The following is a 26,049-nucleotide window of genomic DNA, read 5'->3' on the forward strand; positions in this document are numbered from 1 at the left end:
TTGAGAACCAAAAAAAAAACCTACTCAAAAAGTACCACTGACTTACTGACCTCAAGGAGGGAACTGGAAGTTCAAAAATCCGAGCTAACATGCTAATTTCCCCGTGTGAGGACTCATTCATGTGGCACTCCATACACACATCAATATATCAACATGACAAGACAAATATAAATGCATCCCACATGCTCACACCCCTTCATGCCCTGTGTCACTGCGTGGGTGAGCCCCACAGCTAACAGGGTTAATCAGAAAATCATTGCCATGTAAAATCTTGGTGGAGGGGACAGGGGACTCCAGCAGATGGGGGGAAAGGGGAGATCACAGGGGAGAAGCAGAACTGAAGCTCATTACCTCCACTCATCCTGAAGTAATCAATATAATTGATAGATGAAATTGCAACTAGTTGTCAATATGGCAAACTGCAGTGCAAATGGATTGTATGTGCGCGTGTTGGTACAAATGTTTGCATAGGCTGATATGCTGCTTGCATTTAAATTGTGATTGGATAATTATAACAGAGGAGGACAGCAACATGGTAGCAGCATTCCTGTCTTCATAAAGTAATATTACAGAGATTTTTTTAATCCAGTATATGGGGAAAATACGTGTAGGCAATAGAACAAATAATTTTTTCTGCGCTTCTGTGCCATGGCTGTTGCGTGGCCCCTGCTTATGTGGCCCCTCATGGTCCTCTTTGGGCTCTCGTGCTCTGGGAGCCTCTGGATGTCTGGGGCCGGGATCTCCTCCATGCCTGCTTCATGCCCTGGGGGACGGGGCTAAGGCTCCCCACACCCTCTAGCAGATCATTACATGGAGCAAGCGTGGAGCACAAGCGTGCTCACACATACAGGTGTGCACACAGGTGTACACACGGGTGCTCACAGACATAAACTATATCTTTCTTGGCTGCTGCCTCAAAGCACATTGTGCAGTGTTGGTCTTCCGTACTACACAATAACATTCAATATTTAATATTTACTGTTAGTTACAGTTATCTATGCTGTGGTGTCGTGTTTATTGTGTTGCTCTCTTTTTGCTTGTTTTCTTTTTTATGTTCTCTCTCAACAGGTCATCCAGCGGATTTTTTATTTTTTTTATTTTTTATTTTTGTTTCTTCTCTCAGTGTCCCCCTTCCTCTGTTTTTCTTTTCCTCCCTTTCTTTCTCTCTCCCTTTCCTATCCTCCAGTCATGTCTGTACCATCTGTAATAACTTAAAATAAAATAAAATAAATAAATAATAATAACAAAGGTCAATGAAATGGACCAATGCGGTAAGGCCGTGATAATCCATCTGGGCATCCTTCTTGGCCTTCAGACAATAATTCCGATGGCTAAAAAACCAAACGGGCAGGCAAAAAAAACCCCCCAACAACAACAACAACAAAAGAAGAATAAAGAACTTTTTTATATTCAAACCATGAAGGTGTGATGGATTAATAACCCGTGTGGGTAAACTAATACTTGGGAAACACTTACAGCACCTGTCATATTCTGGTCAGATGAAATTAGGTGTGATTTGGTGTCAAGTGTACAGAGTAAGAAAAGTTAGAACACTGGACAGAAATCAAACAAGATGGTGATCCAAGCTACTTTGATAGGATTTAGAATTAGGTGTGTGTGTGCATGAGTGTGTCCTGAAATGATTTTCAGTTCAGCACAAAGCTTCACTTTGCTGTTTTCTTCTGTTTCATTTCCATGTCGAATATGGCCTCACAAAGCTTGTGCGCTATAACACAAAGACACCTTCGCATAGTGTTAAAGCCTGTTCCGCATTACCTGTGCAGCCTGCCTAGCCTTGCATTCAAATGCATATCAACCCATTGTTAACCGTACGGGCCTCTATTATACATTTCTAATAGAACAAGTTTCATTTGAAAAGTATGGGAGACAACACTCTCTGCAGTTTCATTAAAATGACAAGAGAAGCTTTCATTCCATCCAAAAGTTTTAACTCAAGGGTTTTTGATCCTGATCTGTTGCCATGAAATTTGCCTGCACGGTAAGCCCACATTCGTGTTGCTAAGTGGAGACAAAGATGAGGTCCAATTCACTCAAACTCTGTCTGTCTCCATCTCTCTATCCATTCATCCGTCCTTTGGTGCCAATTCAATTAAGACTCAATTACAGGCTCCTAAACAAAGCTGCCGCCAACGCACTCTCTTGCTCATCCTCCTTGCTCCATCATATTCTCTATCTTGCTTTCTCTCCTCTCTCTCACTCACTGATCACCAATGTGGAAAAAGCTGGCTAAACTTTTGTTTCTTCGTCATCAACTTGCAAACAGTTAAGTTCCCATGAATAACATCGACATGTTGCAGACTCCTGTCTAACTGGCAGCTACACACAAACAAGCGCACAGACGCACAAATTCAGACACACACCGAATAGACTACCACGTATGTATTCCCAATGACGGTGACCAATTTAATTTCATGCTCTAAACATCTGCATCCGTGTCAGACAAAGGAGCGAGGAAGAGACCTCATTGATCCATGGGGTCTGGGACCAGCTGCCAACAGGGCATAGCACTGATGAATATTAAATAGGGGGGCATTAATATGCATGGGATTTTTCAGAGTTGTCTAGACGTGACAGGGTGGCTCCGGTTTCAGGTCAGGATGCCACCGAACTGGTGCCAGCTCTCTCCCCATATAATGTGTAAAAATATTATATTGTTTGTCAAGCCCTGTGTGATTGTATATGCACGCATATCTATGAGCATTTGTGTCCCTCGGTGTGCGGTCTGATCCGAGATTAGTGAGAGGAGTGCGTGTGGAGGAGGCACGGTGCTCAGTCGGATGGCAAGTGAAAACTGGAAAGGAAGAAGTGACACATTCTAATGTGGCCAAATCTGCCTGAAATCCCCCTAGAGGGTCACTGCTCCGTCTGCAACACAAACACCTAAGCAGACATGACACAAAGCTATCAAAAAGGAAACCCATAAATTATAGACAGTACAAACAGACAAATACTAATATACTGTTATGCATATACATATGGCGCAAATGTTTTAAACACACAAACACAATTGTAAGGCGTGTAGTGTCACATAGCCTCTAACAAATGGCTCAGCTGAAATTACATAGACACAATATGCTCAAATACACTCGCACAGTGACAACAATCCAGACCCCTGTGGTGTCTTACCATGCACTCTCCAGCCCACATCTAATCAAGTCAGGCAGTGACTTAGTGAAATTGCATTAGCTACACTTTCCTGGGTTTGATGAGAAACGGGTTAGATCCTGTGATGAATTCCAGCCTTGCCCAGATTTAGGCAGGGAAAGAATGAACGTGTGATGCCTTCTTTAACACAGTTCTGTGTCCCCTGAGACCAGCACGTTTCTGTATGCATCCGCAAGTTTTCAGGAGAGGGCGAGATGAGGAAAGCTAAGACAGACAGGCCAAGGAACGGCAATAATCCCTAATTTACAAGTGGTTTCAATCAGTTTTATGTCCACAAGTGTAAATTTGTGTGCCTACACGGAAAAAAAGGGACAGCGGCAAACAAGGTCGTTAGTTCAGGTGCTTAAAACTCTGTTTGTGGGTATCTGTATCTGCAAATTAAAACACTGGCTCCATATTTTTTAGACACATAACCCACACTTGCAAAATACAATAACAGCAAAGTTATCAAGTAAACATATTTTACATTACATATTTCGATTGCCTTCTGTCACAATAATGTTCCCAATTACAAAAGGTGGATGTCCTCCTAAAGTTCAAACCAAGAATCGGTGTGAACTTCAAACTGGTCTGAGCATTTCAGATACTGATTTTCCCAGACCACCATTTGTCTGAGAAGAAAATAATCAGATTTGCATCTTGGATGTGCAGCTGACAGTTCTGCTGATACCCTGTGATGCTATTATTTCAATATGGACCAAAATCTCAGATTAATCCTTCCAGCACCAAAAACGAATGCAGTACTGAAGACAAAAAGCAGGAACAGCCATTAAAAGAAAGAAAAAAATTTAAAAAAATTTAAGCCAATGCAGAAGTACCTTAAACCAGCATTTTGTATGAAAGGCACCAGAAGGTGATAGCTGTGGTTGCTAAGACCTTTAGTCTTAAAGAAGTCTATAAGAAAACAGCTGTCTGTCACTTTAGCACTTTCCTGTTGAGTTTTAAATCTTGTCCATACAATATTCCAAACTCAGGACCTGTCAGTCAGGTGCTTTTAGGCAATGAGCATGTAGTTTGACAGTCAATCCCCCCTTCCTTTTTGGGGAGACTCTGAGACCCCCCCCCCCCCCCCCCCCGTTTTGTAATGTACCTTCGACTGCTGTTTTTCTTACTGGCCTTCTTGTCATGTTCTGACTATTAAATAGAAAATGAAGTTTTTTAAATTCTCATTTTGTCAGTGGCATCAGTGAGGCCAAAGTGAAATTTAAGGATTTTTTTTAAGTCAGAAGGCATTACCACATATTTTGATAATTAAGATAATGGTAAATTTACCCATGTTGGTAACTTTTGCATGAAACAGATGCACAGCTTAACAGTATAAACTTAAAATGAAATCTACAAAGACTGTGCTTTTGTGCCAAACAGCCATTTACAATGCAATCCACAAATTTCAATTTGAAATACAAAATACATAAAACACATTGCCTGATGTTTTTACCTCAAAACAAAGAATCAGCTGTGGTCACAGCCGAACACATTTCAGTTTGTGTGTCTCTTACCAAATGTTCGGCTCAAGACAATCAAAGATATCTACAATTGCTCTTGATAGATTCTGATTTAAACTGGCAAAAGGGAAGCAAGGTGGCTGAAATAATCAACTCACACGGTCCTTTAACACACAAAATGTAGACTCACAAACCTAAAAATAATTAGCTGAATTTATTAAACTAACACTTCTGTTTAAATTTTGTTAATGCATAAAAGGTGTAACTCGACCAGTAGGATTCTTCAATATCTGCACTTTAGCACAGTGTTTATAGTAATCGCTGTTCTATACATAAATAAAGTGAGGCAGTGCTCTTCCTTTGATTGAGGTCCCTAATCTGAACTGTTAGCCAGCACTGCATATTGCAGTCTAAATTGTGCAAATAGGAAGGAATGTACAGAATAATCCAATTTTCCCCCTTAATGGCCTCACATGTCTGTCGCTGTTGTACTATGAAAATTATTTTTTGAGTGATCAATTCAGGTAATATACCCCATGTACAAATCATATATATTTAAATTTTTGTACATGCTTGCAAAGGAATCACTCTGGCAGGCAGCTGCATATTCACTAAACTGAATCCTGCTATTTGAATAAGATTGGTTCTCGCTTCAATAATGTATGACTCTCTGGTCAATTCCGGGCATCCCATTCCACTCAGACTGTCTTCATGTCTGATTGGGTCTTAATGAGAGTTTTCTATTATTAAAATTAATTTGATGGGATGGTATCTGCTGCTTCACCAACCAGGCATCCAAATCCACCCTACAGCTGAGAATCAATAAATTATAGTATAAATAAATTCAGGTGTAAATTGAGCAGGATTAATTATTAAAAGTGTCACTGTGGCATACAGTGTCTCTCCTTGGTCTTGATTTTAATTAATTCACATCTGTCAGTTGAAGTAAAACAAAAATTCACTCTAGAAGGAGATGTTTACAATGTATGTTGTCTGTCTTTCAAACTTTACCAATGTCACTGATCTGCCAATTCATGGTAGTAGTGTTGCAAAAACCTGGCTATAAATAGATTAAGTGAAACACTGGTTACATATTTTAGGTTTTCGTTTTCTATTCTTTTGTTAAAATGCACATCATGCATCATTCTTTGCAAAACACCATGAAACCTCCATAGCCTTTTTGAGCCTGATACTAAACCTGCATAAGTTTTTGTGGTTCAGGCACCATATTCACAACAGATACAACTATGCATGCATTCAAAATGGTTTCAAACCTACAACTTCAAGTTGTAGCAACAACACACAGAGCGCCCTCTGACCCCGGAAGGACACACCGTCGCAGCGAGAAGGCGTCACCCGTCACTATGGCAACATAAACAAAACATAACTGTACAAACAGAACCCCGAACAGCCCTGACCCGCTACATAGCCCCCACCTAAGGGGTCAGTCGTCCCCGACGACCCCATTACCCCACACAAAGTCCTGCAAATGTCCAGGTGCCTTCTTTTGGCGCACCGGCCGGTCACGACCGGCGGGGGAAAAGTCACTCGGGTCAGAACATGGGGTGCCACCATCATCCCACTTCTGACACCAATGTGGCGAGCTCAGACAACGAGGAGACGGAGGTGTCGTTTGGTCTTGCTTCCCGTGAGCTAGCCAGGGAGCACAGCCGTTTATTGACATCTGCAGAAGAACACTGCCGCTAGCTAACTGCTCAGCGCGGCAACCGCACAGCAACAACAACAACAACACACAGGGCGCCCTCTGACCCCGGAAGGACACACCGTCGCAGCGAGAGGGCGTCACCCGTCACTATGGCAACATGGCAACATAAACAAAACATAACTGTACAAACAGAACCCCGAACAGCCCTGACCCGCTACAATATGCTGCTGAGAATATAGCCCAGAAGAAGCGTATAGTATAGCTTTTATTTTGGAAAGAGCCATTTCTCTGTAATAAACTCTCTTTTCCAAAGACGAGTGATTCCTCAATCAGATACAGGTGTTTCCGCGGCCCCGAACCGTAGTAAGGAAACCTCTGGCAGTTACTTGAAGGTTCTGTAACTGACTCGTAGCCGGCAACAGCTAACTATACAGGTCAACTCCGCTAGCAAAAAGATCGAAGGAGGCGTAGGAAACTGCTTCACCAAACTTTATTTCTTCTCTAAGGCACGCACACCGCGTACAGTGGGCTGAAACAGTTTACTCACAGCGAGCATCGCCGACACAACTCTGGCTGTCGAGGGAGTTATTATATTCCTTTTATTTATTTTCTTTTCGTCTCTTCTGTAGCTAACCGTTACTTTTTCCCCTTCTCCGCTCTCTCTCTTCACACACACACCAGGCAGTCCCGCTACACACATCCCGAATACATTTCCCATCAGGCTTCATCCTTAAAGGGCCATGCCTGTAACACAGGGCTTGCAAAATCGCTAGCCCGACGTCCCGGGGCTAGCGATTTTTCCACTCGGGCTACCAAAATCTATCTCTGCCCTGCCCGTCAGGCTATTGTAGGAAGAAAAAAATATGTGTATGTGCTTTTTCATTCTTTCGGAAATGTAGCTGGGTAATTATGTCATTGGCATCGGTGAGCCACTGTCAATATGTGACATATTGAAATCGCGTTTGAATTTGCGCTTGTTTTTTGCTTTCACTTTGCAAATGTCCAGGTGCCTTCTTTTGGCGCACCGGCCGGTCACGACCGGCGGGGGAAAAGTCACTCGGGTCAGAACATGGGGTGCCACCATCATCCCACTTCTGACACCAATGTGGCGAGCTCAGACAACGAGGAGACGGAGGTGTCGTTTGGTCTTGCTTCCCGTGAGCTAGCCAGGGAGCACAGCCGTTTATTGACATCTGCAGAAGAACACTGCCGCTAGCTAACTGCTCAGCGCGGCAACCGCACAGCAACAACACACAGGGCGCCCTCTGACCCCGGAAGGACACACCGTCGCAGCGAGAGGGCGTCACCCGTCACTATGGCAACATAAACAAAACATAACTGTACAAACAGAACCCCGAACAGCCCTGACCCACTACAATATGCTGCTGAGAATATAGCCCAGAAGAAGCGGATAGTATAGCTTTTATTTTGGAAAGAGACATTTCTCTGTAATAAACTCTCTTTTCCAAAGATGAGTGATTCCTCAATCAGATACAGGGCTTGCAAAATCGCTAGCCTGACGTCCTGGAGCTAGCGATCTTTCCAGTCGGGCTACAAAAATCTATCTCTTCCCTGCCCGTCGGGCTATTGTAGGAAAAATATATGTCAATGCTTTTGCATTCTTTCAGAAATGTAGCTGGGTAATTATGTCATTGGCATCGGTGAGCCACTGTCAATATGTGACATATTGAAATCGCGTTTGAATTTGCGCTTGTTTTTTTGCTTTCACTTTGCAATGACAGCACTGATCTGTGAGTGATGATAATTTGTGCACCAATTCCTCTGACATCGTCTTATTAATCGTTAGCTTACTATGCAAACATGACAAGTGAAATCTCCCGCAGCAAGCTTAAACATGTGAGAGGTTGATCTCGCAGAGAATCGCTGAGCTTATGTGAGTCCGTGTGTAAAAGTAGCAGTATATATATTTTAGTTCTGCTGAGCCAAATAAGACAGGTCGGGGTGAAGAAGTGACAGCCAAAGAAAAGCTTACCACAAAACAGAGAAGTTATGACAAATGAGACTATAAGGCAAAAAGAAAGTGCAGCTTTATGGTTTCATGGACAAAAGAATTTCTGTGGCTGCAATATGACGAGCTAAATAACCAGGGCTGCACATAAGTGGTCCGCAGGTGCGCATTCGCTGTCAAAATAAAAAACGCGCACAAGGGTTAGGGTTAAATTTAAAAACTGTACTTTTGAGTTAAAATATATATTTATAATTTTAATAAATGACAAATTAAAAAGGCATGAACATTTTTTTGTATCAAAAAAATATCGAACCGTGACACCAAAGTATCGAACCGAACCGTGAATTTTGTGTATCGTTGCACCCCTAAAATAAATATATATATATATATATATATATATATATATATATATATATAGCTAGCAGCTGGATAGCGTAGTGGTTAGACTACACGCCTTTGGAACAGAGGATCGCAAGTTCGATTCCTGCCTGGGGCGTCTGTATCCAGTAAGGGTCCTAAGGCTAGACCCCCTATGCTAAGCAAGCCTACCGCAGACATGAGCGAGACAGATAAATATGAAGGCATGCCGGCTCGGACGTCGCCCGGATCAACAAGGTCCGCGTCAGGTGTTGAGGAACCAGGGCACCCTGACGAAAAGTGGGCTACTGGAACAAGAAGGCATCGGTGGGCAAGAGACGAAAACAGGGCGTTGTTGGAATGCTACTACGCAAGTAACCCTGGCGGAAGGGGCTACATGAATAGGCTGAGGGACCTATGGATTCTTCGATACCCAACATCCACAATGACGGCGAAACAACTAGTAGCTCAGTGTTCCAACATTCGAAAGAAGGGACTGCTCTCACAGCTAGAGATTGACAAGGTACAACACAAATGCTACGGCAAGGAGGAGTCAGGACGCCAGGTCAGGGGGGCGATATCATCACCCCCACCCGAGATTGGGTACATAGCCCCAAGTGCGATAGGAGAAGGATCGTTAAGTGCGAGAGGAACTGACCTGAAAGATAGGATCATGGCCAAGCTTGAAACCTGGATCCCCCGTAGCCGGTTACCAAGATTACGTGAAGTACCCTCAGAAGGTCTGCTAGATGATGTTAATGCAGCACTACGGACGATACCTACAACCACGATTACCGACACTAACAAGCTGATCTACAATACGGCAGCAGTGATCAGTGAGATGCTTGGCTACAAGTTGAACAGCCACAAGGGGCAGTACCCTCCATGGAGAAGGAGGCTAGAGGGCAAGATCAAAGTAGCACGGAGGGAGGTTAGCCAACTAACGGAGTTGCAGAAAGGTGCGACAAAGAAGGTGCATAAGAAATACAGCAAGCTGTCCATACCTGAGGCCTTAGAAACTGCCAAGCAAAGACTCACAGCCTTGGCCAGCCGCTTGAGAAGGTACACCAGAGAGATAGAAGGCAGGAGAATAAACCAGCTGTTCTCCACAGAACCAGCAAAGGTGTACTCTCAGTGGCAAGAGAACAGCACCACCAAGGCTGGAGACCGAGCAATACTGGAAGAGCATATGGGAGAAGGACGCAACCCATAACGGCAATGCTCAGTGGCTAGTGGATCTGAGGGCAGACCACAGCAACCTCCCCGAACAGGATCCAGTAACCATCACAGTGGCAGATATCCAAGAAAGGGTCTCCAGTATGAAGAGTTGGACAGCACCAGGGCCCGACATGGTTCACGCCTACTGGCTAAAGAAGCTGACTGCACTCCACGAGCGTCTAGCAGCACAAATGAACCAGCTGCTAGTTAACGAGAGACACCCGGAATGGCTAACCGAAGGTCGGACGGTCCTGATCCCCAAGGACCCCAAGAAGGGACCGGTCCCCTCCAACTACCGACCAATAACCTGCCTCAGTACTACATGGAAGCTCCTGTCAGGCATCATATCGGCTAAGATGAACAGGCACATGGGTCAATACATGAGCGGGACACAGAAAGGAATTGGCAAGAATACCAGAGGCGCAAAACACCAGCTACTGGTAGACAGAACAATCAGCCGAGACTGCAAGACCAGACTGACCAACCTGTGCACTGCCTGGATTGATTACAAGAAGGCCTATGACTCAATGCCCCACAGCTGGATACTGGAATGCCTAGAATTGTACAAGATCAATGGGACCCTAAGAGCCTTCATCAGGAACTCAATGGGGATGTGGCGTACAACACTAGAGGCCAACTCCAAGCCCATAGCACAAGTCACCATCAAGTGCGGGATCTACCAAGGAGATGCTCTGTCCCCACTGCTGTTCTGCATAGGCCTGAACCCCCTCAGTGAGATCATTAACAAGACTGGCTACGGATACCGACTACGGAACGGAGCAGTTGTCAGCCACCTCCTGTACATGGATGACATCAAGCTGTATGCCAAGAGTGAACGAGACATCGATTCACTGATCCACACTACCAGGCTATACAGCAATGACATTGGAATGTCGTTCGGACTGGAGAAGTGTAGTCGGATGGTAACAAAGAGAGGGAAGGTAGTCAGAACTGAGGGGATTGAACTACCAGAAGGCAACATTGCAGACATAGAGGACAGTTACAAGTACCTGGGGATCCCGCAGGCGAATGGGAACCATGAAGAGGCCGCTAGAAAAGCTGCAACCACCAAGTACCTGCAGAGGGTCAGGCAAGTCCTGAGGAGTCAGCTGAATGGTAAGAACAAGATCCGGGCCATCAACACCTATGCCCTGCCCGTGATCAGGTACCCTGCTGGGGTAATAGGCTGGCCAAAGGAGGAGATAGAAGCCACTGACATAAAGACAAGAAAGCTCCTTACCATGCATGGAGGGTTTCACCCCAAGTCCAGCACCCTGAGGCTGTACGCTAAGCGGAAGGAAGGGGGCCGGGGACTGGTGAGTGTCAGCACCACAGTCCAGGATGAGACAACGAACATCCAAGAATACATTGGGAAGATGGCCCCAACTGACCGAGTGCTCAGTGAATACCTCAGGCAGCAGAAACCCAAGAAAGAGGATGGAGACGAGGAACCATCATGGAAGGACAGGCCCCTGCACGGTATGTACCACCGGCAGATAGAGGGGGTGGCTGATATCCAGAAATCCTACCAGTGGCTGGACAAAGCTGGACTGAAAGACAGCACAGAGGCACTAATCATGGCAGCACAAGAACAAGCTCTGAGCACAAGATCCATAGAGGCTGGGGTCTATCACACCAGGCAAGACCCCAGGTGCAGGCTGTGTAAAGATGCCCCAGAGACAATCCAGCACATAACAGCAGGGTGCAAGATGCTAGCAGGCAAGGCATACATGGAACGCCATAACCAAGTGGCCGGCATAGTGTACAGGAACATCTGTGCCGAGTATAACCTGGAAGTCCCGAGGTCAAAATGGGAGATGCCCCCAAGGGTGGTGGAGAATGACCGAGCTAAGATCCTGTGGGACTTCCAGATACAGACGGACAAAATGGTGGTGGCTAACCAACCGGACATAGTGGTGGTAGATAAACAGAAGAAGACGGCCGTAGTGATCGATGTAGCGGTTCCGAATGACAGCAATATCAGGAAGAAGGAACACGAGAAGCTGGAGAAATACCAAGGGCTCAGAGAAGAGCTCGAGAGGATGTGGAGGGTGAAGGTAACGGTGGTCCCCGTGGTAATCGGAGCACTAGGTGCGGTGACTCCCAAGCTAGGCGAGTGGCTCCAGCAGATCCCGGGAACAACATCGGAGATCTCTGTCCAGAAGAGCGCAGTCCTGGGAACAGCTAAGATACTGCGCAGGACCCTCAAGCTCCCAGGCCTCTGGTAGAGGACCCGAGCTTGAAGGATAAACCGCCCGCAGGGGCGTGCTGGGTGTTTTTTATATATATATATATACACACACACACACACACACACACACACACACACGTACACGTGTGTGTGTGTGTGTGTGTGTGTATGTATATATATATATATATATATATATATACACACACACACATGAGTGTATAAACAAAATATTCACTCACCATGCCTTCTGTTAGGTACAACCACCAAAAAACGAAAACATATACACATTTTGTTTCCTGCTATAATTCTTTAACATATTAATATTGCATTTTAAATACTACTTGTTCAACATTAATGAGTTTATTTACTTATGGTTATGACTGGAGGGATTTTCTTATGAAGAAGCTGGATATTAGAATTCCACATTGGGGATGAATAAAATGTGCAGGTACATAAATGTGTAAGTAAGTGTGTACGTAAGTAGATACATGCGTATGTACTCGTGTGTTTATCTAACTGTAATATGTATCTTTTATATCTGTTCGTCTGTGCCTACAAAGCTGCCTGATATCTTCGAAGCATAGCTTTAACTAGGTGCTGGAAAATCCTCAGAGATTTTGCTCCATATTTACAGTTGCTGCAGATTTATCAGCACCATATACATGATGAGAATCATCTGTTCTACCAAATCCCAAAGGTGCTCTACTGGATTGAGACCCGGTGATTGTGGAGGCCATTCGAGTACAGTAAACTAATCGTCATGTTCAAAAATCAAGTTTGAGAATATCAGAGATTTGTGATATGGCGCGCTATCCTGCTGGAAGCAGTCATCAGAAGATATAGTGGTCAAAATTGTCAGGTAGGCTGTTGTGTTTATGTATATTTTCAGTGGCCAAGAAAATATCCCCTTCACCAATACACCACTAACAACTGTTGATATAAGGCAGAGTGGGTCCATGCTTTCAGTTTTCAAATTCTGACTCTACCATCTGAATGTCGCAGTACAAATAGAAACTCATCAGACCAGGCAACATTATTCCAATTTTGCATTGTCCAATTTTGATGAGCGCATCTGAATTGTAGACTGATTTTACACAGAGTTTAACTTTGGTGATACAGTTTTGTGCCACTGATCACTTACAAAACAGCAGTGCTCATCTCTTGCATGACCAGATCCCATTTGGAAAAGAAAAAACTTCAGTCCAACAGCAAATGTTTAGGATATACAAAAAAGGATAATTTTTTCCATTTCTTTTCCATATGGAACTAGACATGTCACATGCCCTAGTCATTAGACTGCCAAACCCAAATGGAGATGGTAAATGGAGTGCATTTATATCATGCTTTTACCCAAAGTGCTTTAGTCTATAACAGTCAATTTTATATATAACAGTTGTCTCAGAGGGTTTATACAATCTGTACACCCACAATACAAAACCATCTGCCCCAGCAAACCCTTTCAAGAAAAAAATAAATGGTTGAAACAACTGAGGAGAGATTCTTCTTAGGGGTAGACATTCATGCAATGGATGCTGTGAAGGATAGCAAGCTACACATACATCTATGTACACATGTTTAAAGACCTAAGAGAACCAACTGTCCAGAAAAGCAAATGTCATTACATCTTTCATTCCACCCAGCAGGGAATTAGGCAGCACACTGTGTATCCTGTTCTTTACTTGAAGAATTTGTTGCACGCTGTGACAGCAAGAGCTGTGTACGTATTTACCTGTGTCTACAAGTGCAGCTAAGGTCCAACAAGCCCTTCTTCCACCCTTTCTTTCCATCCCTCCCTCTGTCCCTTTTTCATTTGTTCTTCTCTCCACCTTCTCCAATCAGCGAGTGTAAGATTAAAAGTAAACACAAAGGCGACAGTCAAAGCCCCAAATAACGGTAAGACCAATGCTGATTAAAATTAGCCCTAGGATAGGAAAATACACCAAGCACTTTCTCTCTGATTAAATGTCTGTGTAAACTATTACAACCTTGCTCTAGTCTCTCTGTTGTCCTCTACACCCCCTGTCATTACATTTCCTCCAGATTCCATTTTCTCACCAGATTAAATTTTTTAATTATGCATGAGCTATCCAGGCACTTTATTGGTCAAAGCAGCTCTAGTTTTAGGAATGTTTTATCGTACCAGTTATTTAGCTTAGATGAATTTAAGACAACCCCACCCCAAAAAAACAAAACAAAACACACACATATTCGTCTTTGTCACACAGTTTGTTTTATGCCTCCAAAATGGCTCTGAACGATAGCAGTGTGGGCATGGGACCTCTGAGGGTGTCCTGTGTTGTATAATGATTGGATGTTGGTAGCAGATGTTTTGGGCCCAATGGATCAGGCTTGCCTTGGGCTATTTGTGTGTTCTTAACCATCCTCCAGAGTGTCTTTCACAGGTCACCATCAATACTATTGCAATGGTCTTTTGGATACATAATGCAATAATATGTTGCCTTTCATTGAAACCTGCATACGCAGAATCAATGAACACTTTATTCAAATTCAAATTTTATTTGTCACGTACACAGTCATACACAGTACGATATGTAGTGAAATGCTTGGACAACTGCTCGTGACCTAAAGAAAACAAAAAGGAAAAGGCTATGAATAAGATAGGAAATAAATATGAAAAATTAAAAAGGGTAAATTTAACTAGGAAGGAATAGAATATAAATTAAGGTTAAGAATGAAATAACTGTACAACACAAATTAGAATGAAGGGTAAATTTAACTGGGAAGAATAAGATAAAGATAAATATATAAATTAAAGTTGAAAATAAAATAACTGTACAACAAAATACACAATACACAATATAGAACTATATAAGAATGTATGAAGAAATCTAAATATAAATAAATATATACACAATAACAGCAGCTGTACAAGCATTAACCGGAAATGAAGAATATAGTGACCAGTGTTGTGCAAAACCAAAGTCCAGAAAGTCCAGTGTGTGTGTAAGAACTGTATGTGTGGGTCAGTACTGTGTGGTGGTGTGATTGAGAGACCGTATCGCCTGCGGGAAGAAGCTCCTCCTCAGTCTCTCTGTGTTGGTCTTCAGGGAGCGGAATCGCTTTCCTGACCTCAGCAGAGAGAACAGTCTGTTGTTGGGATGGCTGAGGTCCTTCACGATCTTCCTGGCCTTGGTCCAGCACCGCCTGCTGTAGATTGAGTGCAGGTCAGGGAGCTCGGAGCGGATGGTGCGCTCAGCTGACCGCACAACCCTCTGTAGAGCTCGTCTGTCCTGCATGGTGCTGTTCCCGAACCAGGTTAAGATGTTTCCCGCCAGGATGCTCTCTATGGTGCACGAGTAAAAGTTCCTGAGCACCTTGGAGGGCAGTTGGAAGTCTCTCAAGCGTCTGAGGTGGTAGAGACGCTGTCGGGCCTTTTTCACCACGGTGTTGATGTGACAGGACCATGACAGGTCCTGCGTGATGTGAACTCCGAGGTATTTGAAGCTGTCCACTCTCTCCACTGGGCACTCGTTGATGACGGGGGTCTGGTAGTTCCTCTCCTGCTTAGTGCTGAAGTCCACTATCAGCTCCTTTGTCTTACTGACGTTTAGAAGGAGGTTGTTCCTCTGGCACCAGTTCTCCAGATTCCTAATCTCCTTCAGGTAGGCCGTCTCGTTGCTATCAGAGATCTGGCCCACCACGACGGTGTCATCAGCAAACTTGATGATGGTGGTGGAGCTGGTAGTGGCCACACAGTCATATGTGTACAAAGAGTACAGCAGGGGGCTCAGAACACACCCCTGGGGGGCTCCAGTGCTGAGAGTGGTGGAGGCTGAGACATGTCCGCCCATCCTTACTGCCTGTGGTCTGCCAGTTAGGAAGTTGGAGATCCACTGACACATAGATGAGCTGAGTCCCAGATGCTCCAGCTTGGTGGTGAGTGTGGAGGGAATTATGGTGTTAAATGCAGAGTTATTATTAGTTACAGTAGGTTTGTTCCTGTTTTGTACGCTAAATGTAGGTACACTGAACTTGAACTACCATCATCAAAAACTAGTTTGAGATCATCTGAGCTTAGTGGCATGGCACGTTATTCTCCAGAAAGCTTGCATCTTCAGCAAAAGTACTCAGGTAGGTAAGTATATGAAGCTTCAGGGGGGGCTACTGGGTATTTGGCCCAAAGTGTGCCGAGAAAATATCCACAAATCATTAAACCATCACCAAATTTCTATTTAGTTATACTGATCTTTTGCAGAGATGGGCAGTAACGCGTTACTTGTAATGTGTTACTGTAATCCGATTACTTTTTTCAAGTAACGAGTAAAGTAAGGGATTACTATTGCAAAAACGGTAATTAGATTACCGTTACTTTCCCGTAGGAACGCTGCGTTACTGCGTTACTAAAACCGTGATTTTGTTGCGAGAATGTCTCATGACAATGACGTTAGCAAGTGCGACGTTTGTGACAACAGCTGTGTGCAGATCAACAATAGATCACATATCGAGTGCGGGAGAGAGTATGAGCGTGCAGCATTTAAAGCGTGGAAGTACTGACCTTACTTTGAGTTTGATTCCATAAAAAGTGACAAAAACATTAGCGTCCATTAGCATTGTGTGTGGGAAGAAAACTTCTTTTTACAGCGAAAAAAATCCCCTAAACTTCCAAGCAAGCACCGAGTGCGCTATGACGTAATGGGAAACTCACAGAGAAACTCGCGGATTCTTCCACTGACCGCTACGGCACACCTGCACCATGATAAACCTCCGCCTACCCTACTCCTGCTTTACAGGTGAAAATAGAGCAAAAAGACCGCTAGTCTTTGACTTTATTTATTTTCTGCTGTGTTTTACTTGCATCTATTTGAAAGAGTGAGTGTAAACACACAAAAAAATATATTTTATGTGCTGGAATGTGCAGAAAATAGGTTTAAATATTAAACAAATTTCTTCCAGTCAGAGAATGTTGCATATAATTAAATTCTTGCTTGATGCATAAAGTTAAAAGATTAAAAACTAATAAAACAAGTTTTAAAAAGAGACTTTTCTATTTGATTACATTTTGTATGATGGATTATGTAGAAAAAGTAGAATTGGGCTGAAAGATCTATCGCTTTATCACCTCTTCAGGTTATAAATCGTGTTTTTAAAAAGTAACTAAGTAACTAAGTAATTAATTACTTTTGAAAATAAGTAATCAGTAAAGTAACGGGATTACTTTTGGGGGGAAGTAATCAGTAATTAGTTACTGATTACTTTTTTCAAGTAACTTGACCAACACTGATCTTTTGTAATTTGTAGCCTCCGTTTCCTATTTTTAAATGACAAGAGCAGCACCCAGTGTTTTGTGTTGCTGGAACCCATCTGCTTTGTGCTCTTCTGCATACTTTGGCTTAAACTCAGTGGTTTTTAAAATACTCAGACGAGAGAGTTTGGCAATAAGAACCATGCCGAGGAAAAGGTCGCTTAAATCACCTTTCGTCTCCGTTCTGATGCTTGGTTTGAATTCCAGCAGGTCTTCATGACCATGTCTACATGCCTAAATGCTGCTGCCATGTGATCATTATTTTAGTTTCATGGCAGTCATCACTTACATGGAACAACTGAATGAGACATCAAAGCAGTTTTTCTGGTCCAAGCTCTCTGAATACAGGATTCAATTTGGCTGTCATTTAGTTTTTCTGTTGTGCTTTTACTGAGATTTATTCCAGCAGGTGCTGGTGGCTAGGGTTTAAATAATCTGTGATTCATATTTTGTCTAGAAGTGGAAAGCCAGAACTAAATGAACTGACACAGAGTGCAATATGCAAGATACTTGGATCAATTCTGTTTCAGCAGATACGATAAATAACTGCCTGAAATGTGTTTTCCATTATCGTGCTTCTGTCCATCACTATCATAATAAGAGGCTTGGTGAGGTACACTATAGTAAAGACCCAGTATTATTGTTATAAGCCGCATTCATTTTCCACACTAGTTCTGTGCGCCACTCTAATTTCAGCAACAGAACTGTTGTAATTCAATTATTGGTTCCGTAGCAGATGAGAATCCAGCGCATATTTATGTGTGTATGTTTGGGATCCAGACCAGATAAGCAGTAAAAAATGGATGTAGGGATGCGTGTATCATCAACTTCACTGATATCTATGTGCAGCCAAATTGAACATGATGAGTCCAAACACATTTAAAATAACAACTGTGAGCCGAAACATCTGCAGTAATACGTGTGCTGCAACATGCAGATCTGCTCTGTATTGTGATGAAGAACATAAACAACTTTCCACTGACATCATCTCTTATTAAAAAAAGGTAGAATACATTTTAACTTGAGGAAATCCCAGAATTTTACTACTAAAATAAAGTGATTAATATAGGTCTGGCCTTGAAGAAAAAGGGTGCATATAAATTCAATCTGGTTACATGACACTGAAGCACAGCATGTGCTGAATTTTTATATTAAAAGTAGCAAACAAGTAGAGTAATTAAATACCAGAAAAAGAAGGATTACTATGAATCCTAAATTGTGAGAGAGCATCAATGTGGAAAAAGCAAGTAGAGGAAATTAAATAAAATATAAAAAAAAAGAAGTAGTAGTAGTTGGGGTATCAATATGTTTGACATTCCAGAGTCATAATCCTGTAACATTTATTGAATTTTTCCCAGACAAAGTTCAATTCTATCTAAGATTCCATTAATGAATATGATAAATTAGAATTGCAAGGTCAGTGGAAGTCAAGTATTGATCACTTTCCAAGATAAGTGAACAACCATTATCCTTGAATTCGACCAACAAATGAGGACAGCAAATGACTGGAAAAAAGAATAATTGAGAAGACAAGTCAGTGAATCTACAATAAAAATTGATTTAAGGAGCTTTGAAGTGTGACCAATGAAAGCATAGTGTCATGTTCACTGGGCTCAGAGTTAGGTTACACCTTAAAAACATGGATTAGTTTTCCTGAGAATCTAAACAGAAAAGAGCAATATTAGTGTACGAGTACTTTTTGGAGAGTTAGTTACAGCCTGCTGTAAATGCCCCATCACTCTTCTGAGTGGTCCAAGTGATACTGAAAAATAACCTTGCCCTAATGTGATATTATTCTGTTATTATATGTTACCTTATATATGTAATCAAAGTAGTTGAATTAGAATACTGCTGTAGATCATATTATACCCTTTAAAATAGAGTGTGTGATCTGTATGTAGTTTAGTTCTCATTATACTTTTGAGTTAACAGAACATATTCACATATTAGTTCATTAGATAAATGTGCATCACTCTGTATCCTTGATCTGCTGGGAATGTGTTACACTGTTTTCTTGACATGCTTAATTGTTGAATCATGAAGAGAAGGTTGTAAGCAGGAGACTCTGTGTCTAAAGACAGGGGAGATAGACAGACCACATTCCACACCCCCACCTTACAGAAAGCAGAGAAACAACTGCCGAGGTCATAACTTAGGCGCTGTAACAGAGAAAAAATGTGATGTTTTGGCTTTTACGACTAGCTGGGGGCCACTAGAGACTATAAAAAGCTGAGCAACCCGTCACCATTTTGAGACATGTGCCTGACCCTCTGGTAGCATCCCGTCCCGTATTGTCCCTCCTTCAGCCCAAAGATTCAAAGAACTGCGTGTTTTCAACACTAACCATAATATATTCCACAGAGAAAGAGTGTAACATCACACATCACTTGGCAGGACCATGCCAGTCTTACACATATATTATCTGAACACGTGGCTTACAACACCTGCCAGTCCCGCCCCTAATATCCCACCCAGCATCACCTCCACACCCATGTCTCCCGCTAGACGTTTTTCCATTTGCACCTCTTCTCTCTCCCCTTTGGGGTGTACAAATCAGTTTGACAAGGAACACCACTTCTACCATCCCACTCTCTTCCACCTCTATCTTTCTCCGTTTCCTTCCTGTCGTGGGAATATGATGCTATTATGCACGAACAAGAAGCCCCTAATACAACATAGGCTTTTTTATGTACTTCAGACTGAGCATTGGGTATTAAGGTTGGGCAAGAAGGAAAGCTGTTTTTAACTACAATGCTTGTGCAGGGAGACTCAAGCAGACTGTTTTCTGTGCCAGACACATTGTGAACAAGTCTATTTGAATATCAAAAGGGAAATAGGGAATGTGTGAAATAGATTTGGAACCGAGTTGATTATGAACACTTCCAAAGAGAGAGGGGGAGGTCAGAGGTTGGAGTGCTGGCAGAAGGAGTATGTGCGCACACCTACAAGGAAATTGATAAGTTTAAAGTGTGTATGTTTGGTTATGTGCACATATGGGGCAAGTATGTGGCGACAGGCTGGCTTTGTGTACGGGGGGGGGGGACTGTCACTTCAAACATGCCCCGGGGCAAGGCAATATAGTACAAAACACAATGAGCGACCACGGCACAAAGAGAAATAAAATTAGAAAAAAAAAGGCTTTAAAAGCGTTATGGTGTGTCGCAAGACTGTAGGAGTTATTGGGATTTATTCACACTTCACCTCCCAGATGACCACTGGCAAACTCTGATGCCTTCACACAACAAAGACGCAATAAAAAACTAAAGGAGGAGGGTGTAAACGTGTAGAGGCTGTGAGATAAGCAGAGGAATATGAGGGAGTGGTGACACATCTATGGCTAGAAAATTGCTATTTTCATCATTTATTCATAGGAAATGTGATTGAATCTGGATGAGGTTCTTTGATTCTGAAGCAGTGGTTTGCAAAGGCTAGCAGCATACCCACACACAGTACATCCACATTTAGACAGACAACTGAGGATTTGGTGTATAAAAGGTACACAACATATAAACTCTAACTTGCAGTCTCATATACATACATGCGTTCCAATCACATACTCCAGATGTGGCTACATATGGAGATGTAATAGAGTCTTTAGATGAAGCATTGGATTAATTGAACCGTTCAAGATGAGAAAGCAAGCAATTAAGTCCTCCAGTGTGTTTGAATGTGTATGTTGGGCATGTGACCATGTGCCTGTGTAGCTGTGTGCACATGTGTAACGATATATGCGTGTGTATACAAAACTTGGGAGACATACATTACAGAGCATATTAATTTCAAACCCATTAGAGATTTCTGATTGTCGACAAGTTACAAAACCATAACACATTAATACTGCTACTCGCAATAATGTTTACTTACATTAGAGGCTGGAACTCGTACAACAGCACAACAAACACTGTAACCTTTCAGAACAAGTGTGTGTGTGTTTGGTATTATTTTTACTATTTGCCATTTTTGGCCTTAATTGATAGTGACAAACAAACGAGAGACAGAAAATGTGTGACGAAATTAAGGGAATGGCATTCGCCAAAAGATCTGACCAGTCTGTCTCGCCGTTCAAAGCAAGCTTGTCATCTACACACCAGCTATTCATCTATCACATCACCCCAGAGTAGTGCTGCCAACGAATACTCTAAATTTGATTATAATAATTACATTTTTTTAAAAGCAGCACTACCAGCAGCCATCTGTGTTCTGAGCTACATAGAATGCAAAGTTGCTGCTGGGGGCAGCATGCACTCTGTGGCAAAGTCAGAACAGCTGTGTGGTGTAGGGGCAGCTCTCACTCCTTCAAGCTTAAGTTACATTGCTGCAGGTGCAGAGATAAGGGAGCGAGAGGTATTTAGCGAGAATTTTTTAGACTACTGTTATTAGGGTAAGTAAGAGGAGGAATGTCACTTCAACACCTGACGGTGAGCTACAACGAGTCATTCTATTTTCCATTTTAATGTTGTTAAAGATTTTAGCTTTTTTATTTTTGTAAAATGTAAAAACATTAAAATAGATAAAAGGGGGGGAAAAGGAAAGTAGCTTAAAAACATACAATGGGGAAAGAAATTGTTTGATTACCTGCTGAATTGGTAATCTTGCCCACTTACAAATTAATGAACACTTTATTTTTTATGGTAGTTTCATTTGAATAAAGAGAGAAAGAATATCAAACAAAAATCCAGTAAAAATGCTTTACATAGCTACAAGTTAGAAATTGATTTGTCTGTCACTGAGCGAAATAACCATTTTAATCTTTACAGAAACTCTCTAAATCTTTTATCTTTCTTGGTTGCACTTTGATAACTTAAATTTTCTATAGGATGAGGTCTGGACACCTGCTTTTTTCTTAGCCACTCCTTTGTTGTCTAAGCAGTTTTTTTGCGTCATTGCCATGCTGGAAGACCCATCGACAAACTATCTTCAGTGTTCTGGCTTTACTGACTCTGAGAATGGTGTTTTTTGGGCCATACTCAGCATTTCTCTTCCTCCAAACGCAGTGAGTCGAGTTGATGCCAAAGAGCTCAATTTTGGTTTCATCTTACCACAGGACTTGCTCCCAGACTCGGAATCATTTAGATATAAACTGGGAAACTTCAGAGGGGCCTGCACATGTGCCTTCTTAAGCAGCAGGACCATGCAAGATTCATTCTTCTTAATCCAGTGGTTTAAGAAGATTCAATGACCATTATGCCGTTGTGTGTTACCAATGGTATTCTTACTGACTGTGGCCCCAACAGAACATAAACAAGCTCCTCCTCTGTGGTTGTGGGCTGATCCACCACCTCTCTCCTGATCAGCCGATGAGACAAGATCTGGCATGGTGCTCCAAGACTGTGCATTAGCTTAACAGTTAATAAGTAATTAACTTAACAGTTGTAAATCATGGCTTCAAAAAAACCAAATCTTCACAATTCAAAAGTCTCAAGTGATAAGACCCAATGGGGGTCATTTTAAACCTGCGGCACTTCAAATAACAACTAACCTAACCTGACTAAAGAGACTGCACTCAATGCACCTGATTTTGATCAGTAGATAACAAAACTGAGGAACCTTAACTGTGCTATATAAAAAGATACTCAATAAGCCTTATTAAATGGCTAACTTAGGAAAAGATTGATGCAACACAGGAGCCAGATGGCTTGATAAAGAAATATATTTCACAATTAATTACCCTATATAATTAATACAAGCAAGCCCAATTATTTTATGTGTAAGTACGTAAAAGGCATGTCTGTGTTAAAACGAATGAACCTACAGAAGCAGTTGTGCCTCTTATTTTGGTTTGTGGAGGCAATGCAATATTAAAATGGTTTAACTATGTGTTAATTTTTTAATGAATGACGGCATTTGACTCTTTGGTCACTGTTTGACAAACCTACCCAAAAGCAAGCGTCTTTTATATTAATGTGATCACATATAAAATGTCAAGGATGCCCAATAAATCAGGGGCTTTAAGATAATGATAACAGAAACTCAAAGTATTGTTAACTTTGTTCCAGAAATTTTGTTGAGAGCTGAAATAATTTTTCAGGATACACAAGAGAAAAGTGTAAAATATAACTCCACTCAGTAGTAGTAGTTTATTCTTCCTCTGTGTTATTTTCTTATGCCCTAAGGGAACACAATGAGCTTTTACATTATCAAAAAGCAGCTAGGATGTCCTTGAGGCCTTTCGTAAAGGCAGAACAAATGGGGCCACACAGAAGACAGTCAGGTCATCGTGCTCCAAATGGCTCCACTGAGCCAGTCCTCTTACACATTGCCCCAGAATAGTGAGACCTCACTAAATAGAGGGTTCAGTTTCAAAAAAAAGAAAAGAAAAGAAAAGAAAAATCCTACACAAACTTAAAAACCCAGCCATGAATGCTGATTTTTCTATGTCACTCCTCTGTGCTTTTAATTGTGACACTAATTGCTGGTAACAGTTCAGCCTAATTACCTATGTGTCAGAAGATTAGCTAAACTCTAAAGCTTTGAGGATAGAAGAAGACCTAAGAAGAAGACCTAATCTAACTTGATTTGTATTTTATTTTTTTAAAAGCTTGGTATCTTTGACAATAATCTGCATCTAAAATTATCCTTTGGCTTTTGTAGCCCACACATGCTTATAAAAATAAATACAGAAAAGTCTGAAAGTAATTAGTCTGTTGAAACAGTTAAATAAGCCTACAAAGATTAAAATATTTCTTTGTTTTTGCTTTGGCCCTGAAATTCTGTAGTGGTGCATCTCCAGAAAGTATCACCAGAAAGTGCAAAATTCAAAAGTATCTGAAGTTGAGAAGTTTGTGCATTACCATTTTTATGCATTTGTTAACGGTGCATAGCTGGATTTAAAATGAACAATCAAACTCTTATTTCCAAGACTCTGTTGGTGAGCGTTTCAGTTAATAACTATATTGACTTGAAGCAGACCGTTAAGGGGAAAAAAAAAAGGAGTTTAGGAAACTCCAAGTAAAAAGACAGAAGGACACACATGACTAAGCTTTAAGTGTTGAGTAATCCCAGAGCTAGAAGAATTAATCAACTCAATCTCTCATTGCTAACTCTTTTCCTCACCTTCCTTCCCTATGGTAAGTTTAATTTGAAGAGAGAGAGAAAAAGTCCCTTTCCACACTGTCTCAATACATATTTTTCTAATTTCTTCCTTCAGAAAGCTCTTAATGGCTTCTTCACAAGACCCTGATGAAAACAATGACTTTTAACCTCCCTCCTCCTTCATCCATCTTTCCCCTCCCTCCATCACAGCTGACTTATTTCATTTTCTAAATGATTTCTTACTCCTTCATTCTCTTTTCAGCCATTCAGGCCTTGGCCTGGGCTTGTGGTCGGTGCTACGCATTGTGACAGGTGAAATGAAAGCCCAGAGAAATCTCATCTTCTTATAAACCCTTGAGGCATTCAGCCAGTCAAAAAAAATATTTTTCCACCTTCTTTCTGAGGCACCGACAGATGGAAGAAGAAAAAAAAAAGCGCCGTTATATGAAGACCATTTGGGGGTTTTCCTTCATCGACAGTTAATCAGTGCTGCTCGTTTTGTAGCAGTGGGGAGCTGGGGTAGTAAATTTTGCATATATTTACAGACTCAGTGCAGTATGAGTGGCATTTCTCGTCAAGAAAAGAAGTACAGCCGGCATTGTAATTTCAGCCTTAAGCTAAATATCTAGCCTAATCAATGCTGCATTATTTATACAGTTTACCCCTGATAGTTATAAGAAGTTGTGCAGACAGTGCTAGAGGATCTCTTTTGCACTTTTTTTTTTTTTTTTTTTTAAATCAACTAGTCTTTTCAAATTACCTTTTTATTTTATCTATACTATGTCAACAAGGCGTTTGGTGTGGGGGGGGAAAGGCATAGCAACAGACAGCAGCAAACAGTGCTGTCAGGCATTGCTGATTGAAACCTCAAGGTCACAGGCAGAGGAGCAGAGCCAGGCAAAGAGAGGAGGAGGAGAGGAAAGACAGAGAGAAGAGAGAAGTCGGGGCAGCACAACAGTTTAGACTCTCCAGGGTCTGGCTGTGTAGCTCACTCACTGTGCTATTTTGTGCGTGCGTGAAAGTGTGAGTGAGAGGTTTTCAAGGCCTCTCCCTGTAGGCGGATTCTGCAAAGTCACCCCGCTCTGTGCATCTCGTCAATCTATCGCCATTTCCCTCTTCACACTCCTGTTGTCTCCCTTTCCTTTTTCTTAAGTGCGACTTCTCGAACTGCAGCATGTCCTCCCCATCTTCACTGCACTGTAGTCACATCTCTCTGACGCTATCATTCCTCCTCTTTACCAAACTTTTTCCATCACCATCCTTCCACCGCAGACACCTCTATCTTAGCCAAACATGACCTAATACCCCTCACACTCCTCAACCTTAAAGGAGGGTGAGAGGTATTAGTATTATCGATTGTGTTCAAGCAAGGTCCACGTCTTTATGTCTTTTTTACAGTTTTTCTTCCATAACCCCTGTCCTTCTTTTCATCCATTTAGACGACATCTCTATGTTCATGCTGCTCTTTTATTATCACACAAGTTGAAAAAATTCTTATCCAATTTAATCCATTACTATTCCGTCAGTACTTTTCACACCATCTGGCCCTGTCATACCTTTTTATCTCTTCCTCCTGCCATCAATCCACACTTATCATATACTAAGAAATGGTTGGAAACTTAAAGGAAAATAAGAAGATTAAGTGTATTAAGGTGTGAACTTCTGACCATCACGGTGAAAAGGATTGTCTTACATGTCAGGTGTTCAATTAAGCTGAGAACT

At 42.0% G+C, this 26,049-nt stretch overlaps 2 protein-coding genes across 2 annotated transcripts in view; one reads left to right on the plus strand and one right to left on the minus strand.

The window, feature by feature from the left end:
- Positions 1-26,049, minus strand: part of exoc4 (exocyst complex component 4) — a 165,236-nt gene that overhangs the window by 109,920 nt on the left and 29,267 nt on the right. The gene's annotated exons all lie outside the window — the stretch shown is intronic.
- LOC146649974 (uncharacterized) lies at positions 8,735-24,636 on the plus strand. The gene is made up of 3 exons (XM_085387535.1): positions 8,735-9,748; positions 9,810-10,459; positions 24,590-24,636. Exons 1-3 carry the CDS (start codon positions 8,799-8,801, stop codon positions 24,634-24,636), a joined length of 1,647 nt encoding a protein of 548 aa, XP_085243661.1. The 5' UTR covers positions 8,735-8,798.

The sequence above is a fragment of the Rhamphochromis longiceps genome, linkage group LG17, assembly GCF_057381845.1.
Source record: "Rhamphochromis longiceps isolate RC_006_pf linkage group LG17, R_longiceps_female_GT1.1, whole genome shotgun sequence".
In the NCBI taxonomy this organism is placed as follows: Eukaryota; Metazoa; Chordata; class Actinopteri; order Cichliformes; family Cichlidae; genus Rhamphochromis; species Rhamphochromis longiceps.

What these genes read in the sequence shown, in the direction of transcription:
- LOC146649974 (XM_085387535.1), top strand. Translation starts at nt 8,799, where the DNA reads ATGCTAAGCAAGCCTACCGCAGACATGAGCGAGACAGATAAATATGAA. An exon ending in TCCACAGAACCAGCAAAGGT is followed by an intron (nt 9,749 to 9,809) that starts GTACTCTCAGTG and finishes ATACTGGAAGAG; the next exon opens with CATATGGGAGAAGGACGCAA. An exon ending in GAACTCAATGGGGATGTGGC is followed by an intron (nt 10,460 to 24,589) that starts GTACAACACTAG and finishes TTCTCTTTTCAG; the next exon opens with CCATTCAGGCCTTGGCCTGG.